The following is a 9,357-nucleotide window of genomic DNA, read 5'->3' as shown; positions in this document are numbered from 1 at the left end:
TTTAATATTTATTATCATGATGTGGCATGTTAGAATTAGAGGGATGAAACTTGGGTTTACACGATATCCATATAGAATTTAATCTCTTTATGATATGACAATATTGTCATAGAGGATTTAAAGGTAGAATATAATTTAAATTCAATTAAATATATATATATATATATATATTAGAATAATGACATGTAAAATTGTGTGATCTCAAAAACTTAGGTGGGAAAATATTATAAAATAAATCAAAAGGTTTTTTTTTAAGATAGTTACGTTTTCAGTTTTATATTTATAACAGATTATAGATGATAGATGATTGGGGATACCATAGATGATAGATGATTGAAATGTAGCTTATAAGGATATTTGTGCTTTTTTTTATATATAATTTAAAAGTTAAAAACATTTAAAAAAATAAAAAGATGGCTAATTAAGGCTCCTTTAATGGGATCCTCTTATAATTCAATGTTTTACTATTTATATTAGATATTATTATATTCACTTTTCTTATTTGTAATACTTTTTTTTCTTTAATCAAACAGATGTTTTTTATAATATAGATTATTACAATATTTGCTAGAACTCTTAGCCATATCTTACCATCTATCCTTTTCAGCCTGAGGCATTGCTTTAATGGATTGATGTGAAAGATTATAATATCCTCTCTCTCTCTCTCTCTCTCTTATTTGTTAGTGTTATACTACTTAATTATATTTATTAAATTAACATTTTGAAAATCCCACAATTAGGTCACCACACATTTCTTGTTCTTGATATATACACTAAATTTCATATTAACCATGTATTATTTACTTAATGATTCATAAACTAATGTTTTGTATATAATTTTAAAATTATACACAAAAACCAAAAAAATTAAACATGTTAAATATAAGATAGTTATTAATTTCTAATCATGTTGATGTTTTGCAACTATAAAAGGTATAAGGAAAAATAGTTTTTAGTGTTTTATTTTTAGAGTCTAGTTGCAAATTGTGGAATCCTCTTATACTAAATACATAATCTAACAACGGATTCATAAAAAATAATTTCTATGGAAAATTATTAAGATGTGTATTATTAACAAAATATACACTCGGTGCATGTTAGGGGTCAATATCATGTTATACTTGTTATGTTTTTACAAAAGCTTATAACTTTTTATTAGGTTAATATTTTTTAAAAATTTCTCCATTGGATCATACATTTAAAAAAAAAAATTTGAATATGCATATTAAATTTTATGTTAATTGGATAATATTTACTACTTTACGTACAAACTCATGTTTTGTCTATAATCTTAAAATTTAAAAAAAAAAATTAATTAAAATTTAAAATTTTTATAGATGAGATAATTATTGAGTTATGATTATCTTAGTATTTTGTAAGAATGAAAGTTATATAAAAATAAAAGTAATCCAATGGTAAACCTATCAAACCTTATCTAATATAAGTGATTTGGTGTGACGTTCACAAAAGTGATATTTTTTTTTTCAAAAAATAACCCTTAGAATTTAGAATAAATATCAATTTTTAGTTCTTAAACTTTCAATTCAATCAATTAACCCTCTCTACAATAGGTTTATGACAAATCAAACATTCATCACTAATATTTCATAATAAGATTAACAAAAAAAATTTATGTGATATGCATAATGCATATGATAACAACGGTAAGTAACTTATTAGCGTTTTGATAGAAAACATGCATACATGACACAATTAAATTCAACCTCCCTTAAAGGTTACAAAGGTCTTTTAGTGGAGTTTGTAGTATATCTTTTTATTAGAATCTCATTCTTTTTTCCTTGTACATGTGTGTGTTTATTTCCAAAATTAAAAAAGAAAGAAAATGAGTAATCATCCACTTTATTTAAGAGTGTTATGAGCTGTATAATTTATCTTATCATTCCTTAAAAGTTTTATGGCATTCCTTTCTTTAAATCCTTTAATTCAACTAGCATTATTTTAAAAAATTAAATTAAATAAAGACGGGGTAAAGGCTGAAATAACTTGCCCCCTTATCATCAAACCAAACAACGAAATTTCTTCATCCTCTTCTCCTTTTCCTTTCATTATCTCTTCCCTCGAACCAAACAAGAGTGCTATATATATTCTATACGTATATATTCCATCTCATCTCATGTATTCCTAAACATGATTCTATTCCGCCGAAAACTTCCCGCAAAATTTCAAACTCCTTTCTCTTCCAGAGCCCAAAAGAAGAAAAAAAGACGTTGCTCCTCATCTCTCTCTCTGTCACTCTCTCTCTCTCCATCCATAAAGCAATGACACCAACACCTCAACCTCAGAACCTTTCAATCACCACCACCCTACACCCCTTCTCACCACTACAAATATGCATGCACCCCCACTCCTTCACTCACACCACCATACCCTCCTACCTGGTGCTAAGGGTTATCATTCATATCAAACCAGCATCCATACTCTAATGAAAAGTGAAACTGAAACAAACATGATGGAGCCTGAGCATGGGGTTCCTGCTGTTTGCAATTCTTGTGGTGAGCATGACAATACTGGGGAGGTGTTTGTGGCTTGCCATGTGTGCAATTTCTCCATTTGTAAAGCTTGTGCTGACTTGGGGATTAAGGAGGGGCAGAAACTATGCTTGCGCTGTGGTGCTCCATATGGTGGTATATCTCTAACTTCAAATTTCTTAACTAAGTTCTTTTTTTTGAATAACTAGATGTGGGTTCTTAAAATTCTTGCATGTGATTATCAAAATGATATGTTTATATTTGCATTAGTGCTTTATGATTTTATTACTTGTTCCATTAGTTGATACCAAGATATAAATATATATAGACATTCATACATATAGGCTAAATCAACAACATTATCTGGTGATCACTTGTAGAAAAAAAATTTAGACATTGTGGATAATATTATAGGTTGGGAAAAACTAAAGTCCAATTTTTTAAGTGTTATATATTAAATTTTCTAATTAAATTCAACCATGTAGTTGCATATCACAATAAGCCACGAGGCTGAATTTAATTGTTGTGAGTGGAAGATATCACCTTTGTGTTACATTGGCTAATGCAAGGACACAGTTGGATTTAATTGGGAGACTTAAAGTACGACAATTTAATAACTTTATCTAAGTTTTACCCTTATGGTTCATATGTTAGTCAAGTATTTCTATTTTTGATGGGCTGACATTTCTTTGGGTAGTACATCTTTAGTAGTTATTAATACTCTAGTAGACTTTTTAGTTCTAATGAAAATGCACTGAAGGAAAGAAAGTATCACTACGGCTTCTTTTATTACTTTCAAGCATTTTCTTCAATTTCCCTTTCTATTTCAGAAAATTAGGTTGTAGAGGGACGTATAAGTGGTTGAATTAATTTTTAGAAAGAAAAATGGGCCGCTCTAATTTCGGGTGCTGTGTGTCTTCTCCATTATACACTCTTCTGATAACCAAAAAGCGGGTTGATTGATTTAATATCCAAAGCTAATAGTGTGGCTATGAATTCCCTAGAGAACCCAGTGGATGATGCTGAACTGAAGGAATCAGGCAATCAATCCACAATGGCAGCTCACCCCAATAACTCTCAGGTAAATATAGTTGCGAGTTCTATGTTTTACATATGCATACATACATCATATATAAAAATTTACTAGGAAGGAAGGAGTATGACAGTCAATTTTTGAAGTGCAATGAAAACCCTTGTTATAGTGTTGTTGAGTAAACATTCAACCTTTAAATACGTTCCAAGAATATTTGGATGGCTTATAGTATATCATTCATGTTGGTTTGAACAGGATGTTGGACATCATTCTAGACGCATCAGTAACATGTCCTCTGTGGATATTGGTAAGAAATACTGATATCTTTTTGTCGTATTGATCCTTATGTTCAATTTCAATGGATTTGGAATTTATGTTAACTGGTGTTTTCTTGAAGAAACAAATGATGAATCCGGGCATCCTATCTGGAAGAACAGAGTGGAGAGTTGGAAGGATAAAAAGAACAAGAAGAAAAAGGCTGCAACTAAGGCTGAAATTGTGACTGAAAAGGATGATCAAGTTCCATCTGAGCAGCAGATGGAAGAGGAAGAGAAACAGTAAGTTAAAAAGAAACATAGACAGATTTCAATTATTGGATGATAAGAAATGTAGAAGATAACATGTTTTCAAAAATAAACAAAAAGACTTCCTCAATTTCTTAACATAGTTTTTTTTTTTAAAAACGGATTTATAATATAAACAGTGAGATGGCAAATTATTTGACCATTGTCCATTGATATATCAAATTCTTTGTGTTCTACAAGACTAGCATATTAATCAGATGTGGTGGTGCTTTTGCAGGTCCCCAGAGGCTCCAGAAACACTTTCAAGTGTTATTCCAATTCCACCCAACCAAATCAAACCATACAGAGTTGTTATAATCACTCGATTGATAATTTTGGCTCTCTTCTTCTATTACCGAATAACACATCCTGTTGATGGTGCTTATGGTCTGTGGCTCACTTCTATCATATGTGAGATCTGGTTTGCTCTTTCTTGGATATTGGATCAGTTCCCTAAATGGTCTCCAATCAATAGGGTGACATATATCGACAAGCTGTGTGCAAGGTATCCATACTTGTGGCTTTCGATGTCAAAGATGCAAGCTATAATTGTTTGGAAGTGTTTACTAGTGCAATAAGATTTTATGCATGTACCTAGCTGGTTCAACAGCATCCGATCCTCTGCAAAACTTCACCTTTCCTAATTAACTTGTCATTTTTTAATTAAACCTGGTTACAAACATTGTCAACTGATGTTTCTGAAATTGATCTCAACTCTGTGCTTATATCTTGGCCCCCAATCATGGGCGTCATTTATGTAGGCTTGGGCCGAATCTGCAGGTAATTTAACATGTAAGGTTGCATAAGAAGAGAATATGTATTGAATAAAACTTCGAACTAAAATATAAATGGACTTATTAATTGATGAACATTTTGAACAAAAATATGATAGCTAAATTTTGAACCAAAATACATACATGGGATGTTTAAACTCACTACCATATCAGGTTTGAAAAAGAGGGTGAACCCTCCCAGCTCGCTTCTGTGGATGTCTTTGTGAGCACGGTTGATCCAATGAAAGAACCACCATTGATCACTGCCAATACTATGCTTTCCATCCTTGCAATGGACTACCCCGTGGATAAAGTCTGCTGCTATTTGTCTGATGATGGAGCTTCCATGCTTTCATTTGAATCTCTTGTTGAAACGGCTGACTTTGCAAGAAAGTGGGTACCATTCTGCAAAAAATTTGCTATTGAACCACGTACACCTGAGTTCTACTTTGCACAGAAGTTTGACTATTTGAAGGATAAAGTGCAACCTTCTTTTGTGAAAGAACGTAGAGCAATAAAGGTAAGCAACTGAAATGCTGTCTAGCTACAACTTCTCGATTACTAATTCCACTTTGACATCTTAAGGATTTTGATTCAATCCACATTAAACTTATGGCCAGCAGATTCTGCTTCTCTTAAGTATTATTGTTGGTAAACTTATGTATTATTGTGTCTCTAAAACTAATCAGTCTCAATTGGTTCTATTTTGCTATAGAGAGATTATGAAGAGTTTAGAGTGCGCATTAATGCTTTAGTAGCGAAGGCTCAAAAAAAACCAGAAGAAGGTTGGACCATGCAAGATGGAAGACCTTGGCCAGGGAATGACAGTAATGACCACACAGGAATGATTCAGGTAAATGTAGCTTATAGCTGTATTTTTTGTATAAAATTTCAATTAACAGTGTAACATTTAGTTGGTTAATATCTTACATTTCAGGAAGCATTTAGTATATAGAATGAAACAAGGCTTTTTCTCAAACTAATTCTTGGGCTGTAAACTATGAAGCTTAAGGCCATTAATTGAAGATCTCGTCGGCATTTACTTGAAATTATGGAAACATTTCTGAATGGATAGAATTTCTTCTTTTCTTTCGCCAAATTACAAATTTTAGCAACTATTAGTCCATTAATGTTTTTACAGATCTTCAGAAAAATGCTTTTACATTGTGCATCCCTGTTTGTAAGATACGAGTTTTTAACTATGGTTTTTTTTTTTTTTTTTTTTTTTTCATCGATTCAGGTTTTCCTTGGACATAGTGGTGCCCATGATGTAGATGGAAATGAACTTCCTCGACTGGTCTATATATCCAGGGAGAAAAGACCAGTCTACCGACACCACAAGAAAGCTGGTGCTGAAAATGCTCTGGTATGTTAACATAGTTTCACAAAATTAATGATTGGCATTGGAACTCTAACATTACAATTACACTTTAATGGTTGGATTTACAGATTAGGGTGTCTGCAGTTCTTACAAATGCTCCCTACATCCTCAACCTTGATTGTGATCACTATGTTAACAATAGCAAGGCAGTTCGTGAGGCGATGTGTTTCTTGATGGACCCACAAGTTGGTCGAGATGTATGCTATGTGCAGTTCCCTAATAGGTTTGATGGAATTGATCGTAGTGATCGATATGCCAACCGCAACACAGTTTTCTTTGATGTAAGTTTAAAGATAGCACGTATGGATTTATCCATTGTTTTTGTTAGTTTCCTTATAAGCACTTACCTATATTATGAAAGTAAGAAATATAAATTTCAAACCTGTGTCAAACTATATCAGAAATTCATCCATCATAGACAGATCTTTATAAAAGTAAATTGATCAATCAAGTTGGGAGTTTTATTGTCAAATGATTAAAATAAAATAAAGGAAAATAAGTTTCTACATTAATATCTGGTGAGTATTTCAGGATTTGGAAACTGGTTTATAACTTCATATATGGTAAATATTAAGGATTCAGAAGCATTTCGATTCAAGCTGTGTTTTTTAGTTAAAGTCCAACTCAAATTTTACTCTCTTCAATTTATGAATAGAAGTAGATATATTATCCCATTTGCAAATTGACATATCACATTTTCATAATAAAATAGAAGAATGGGAGAAAAAAAAAAATTATGCTGTGATGGAGTCCCAGCATAATTACCAAAGTATTCAGCCTTCTGAGTTTTGAGAATCTCTTCATTCCAATTTCAGATTAATATGAAAGGACTAGATGGCATTCAAGGACCAGTTTATGTGGGAACAGGTTGTGTTTTCAATAGGCAAGCACTTTATGGCTATGGACCTCCTTCTTTGCCTGGCTTACCTACGGCTCCTCCCCCATCCCGCTCATGGTTTGGCAAGCGCTCCTCCAAGGAGCCCTCTAAAGATCCTTCAGAGGCTTACCGAGATGCAAAACAGGAAGAACTTGATGCTGGCATCTTTAACCTCAAGGAGATTGAAAGTAAGTCTAGTTGTGAAGAAAAATAGTTAAACAGACATTTCGTGCAGCAATTAAGATATGCTTGGATTTTTCGTTGCAGATTATGATCAGAACGAGAGGTCATTGCTGATCTCCCAGATGAGCCTTGAGAGAACTTTTGGCACTTCTTCAGTATTTATTGAGTCTACACTAATGGAAAACGGAGGAGTGCCTGAATCTGTTGACCCATCAACATTGATCAAGGAAGCAATTCATGTCATTAGCTGTGGTTATGAACAGAAGACTTCATGGGGAAGAGAGGTACATTCTTTTTATTCTTGCTCTCATGCGGCAATTTCATGCTTCCCTTCTTGGTTGCCAATATGTTAGGATCTTATTGTAAGAAGCTGTACTGCATATATTTACATCTAAACTTTCACTTGAGCATTAACCATTACTAAATTTGACCTTGAAACCCATATAAACCTCTCTTTTTTTGTAATAATTCAAATTTTGTATTCTGACCTCCCAGATTGGTTGGATATATGGTTCGGTCACTGAGGATATTTTGACGGGTTTCAAAATGCACTGTCGAGGATGGAGATCAATTTACTGCATGCCCTTAAGACCAGCATTCAAAGGTTCAGTCCCCCTCAACCTATCTGATCGACTACACCAAGTTCTCCGGTGGGCACTTGGATCTGTGGAGATTTTCCTTAGCAGACATTGTCCCTTATGGTACGGTTATGCAGCAGGCCGCCTCAAATGGCTTCAAAGACTAGCATATATAAACACAGTTGTTTATCCATTTACATCCTTCCCTCTCGTAGTTTACTGCACAATCCCTGCAATTTGCCTTCTCGCAGGAAAATTTATTGTAGCAACAGATACGGTAATTTCTTGTACTTTCCCTTAAAAATTAGAAATCTTGTGTTTTTGGGGTCTTGGGAGAGGTAGTTTAGACAAATTGATACATAATAACACTGTGCTACATACAATTATGTAAATGCATCAGATTAATTTTTAAGTAAGCCTGGTATGACTATATGGTGTTTTTCCAAATTTCATGAAGATGTTGGTCAATAGTCAAAATCAATGAGCACTGATGTATGTTTGATGAACTTAAACATATAGTAAAAAATCCAATCTTGCTACAATTTTTTTAATGTTTATGTTTTCAAACAATGTACTCAAAGAACTTACCTCATGTTATACCTTGTAATTTGTTTCAGATGACCAACCTCGGAAACCTCCTTTATCTTGGCCTTACCATCTCCATCATTCTTACTAATGTGATTGAGATGTGGTGGAGTGGTGTCAGCATTCAAGACTGGTGGAGAAATGAGCAGTTCTGGGTGATTGGAGGTGTTTCATCCCATCTCTTTGCCGTCTTCCAAGGATTCCTCAACCTGATGGGTGGAATTGATACCAACTTCACAGTCACTGCAAAGGCAGCTGATGACATAGAGTTTGGTGATCTCTACATTGTCAAGTGGACAACACTTCTCATCCCTCCAACAACACTAATCATAATCAACATTGTTGGCATTGTTGCTGGATTTTCTGATGCACTTAACAAGGGAATTGGAGCATGGGGGCCACTCTTTGGCAAGAATTTCTTTGCTTTCTGGGTTATTTCTCACCTCTTTCCATTCATGAAGGGTCTCATGGGTCGCCAGAACCGGACTCCAACCATTGTTGTTCTTTGGTCAGTGCTGTTGGCCTCAGTATTCTCTCTTATTTGGGTGAAGATAGATCCCTTTGTGAACAAAGTTGACAGCTCAACCATTGCCCCAACCTGCATTGCTATAGATTGTGATATCACCACATGAAGCTTCCCATAGTTTTTGATGATGGTTTTGATTGCCTCTTATTGAGGTGGGAGCCATGTTTAGTTGTTTCTTGACTGTTGTGGCATATTGAAGTAAGTTTTGAACAAATATGTAGTTATCTTTTCCTGAGTGTCGGTAAATCTCTGAGTGGAAAAGCATTGCCTTGATTGAACAATATCAAAGTGAGACGAGGATTGGTATTTCCTTCCATTACTTGAAATTCTATAGGGAATGAAATGACAGAAAAGAACTTTGCCTTTTAA

The 9,357-nt window shown here is 33.7% G+C and overlaps 1 protein-coding gene across 1 annotated transcript; it reads left to right on the top strand.

The window, feature by feature from the left end:
• Nucleotides 1-2,357: 2,357 nt before the first annotated feature.
• Nucleotides 2,358-9,357, top strand: LOC126726236 (cellulose synthase A catalytic subunit 8 [UDP-forming]-like). Its single transcript, XM_050431454.1, has 13 exons — nucleotides 2,358-2,645; nucleotides 3,494-3,570; nucleotides 3,778-3,829; nucleotides 3,920-4,079; nucleotides 4,324-4,590; nucleotides 5,033-5,378; nucleotides 5,574-5,711; nucleotides 6,099-6,224; nucleotides 6,308-6,520; nucleotides 7,055-7,304; nucleotides 7,384-7,583; nucleotides 7,795-8,154; nucleotides 8,495-9,357. Exons 1-13 carry the CDS (start codon nucleotides 2,444-2,446, stop codon nucleotides 9,092-9,094), a joined length of 2,991 nt encoding a protein of 996 aa, XP_050287411.1. The 5' UTR covers nucleotides 2,358-2,443; the 3' UTR covers nucleotides 9,095-9,357.

This window comes from Quercus robur, chromosome 5 (genome assembly GCF_932294415.1).
Source record: "Quercus robur chromosome 5, dhQueRobu3.1, whole genome shotgun sequence".
In the NCBI taxonomy this organism is placed as follows: Eukaryota; Viridiplantae; Streptophyta; class Magnoliopsida; order Fagales; family Fagaceae; genus Quercus; species Quercus robur.
The sequence above is the reverse complement of the archived record's forward strand: the minus strand, read 5'-3'. Positions and strand labels throughout refer to the sequence as shown.

Bases quoted from the DNA above. Each gene is read 5' to 3' on its own strand.
- LOC126726236 (XM_050431454.1), top strand. From the start codon at position 2,444: ATGAAAAGTGAAACTGAAACAAACATGATGGAGCCTGAGCATGGGGTT. The intron at 3,830-3,919 runs GTAAGAAATACT...GTTTTCTTGAAG, and splicing joins CATGTCCTCTGTGGATATTG to AAACAAATGATGAATCCGGG. The intron at 5,379-5,573 runs GTAAGCAACTGA...ATTTTGCTATAG, and splicing joins AAGAACGTAGAGCAATAAAG to AGAGATTATGAAGAGTTTAG.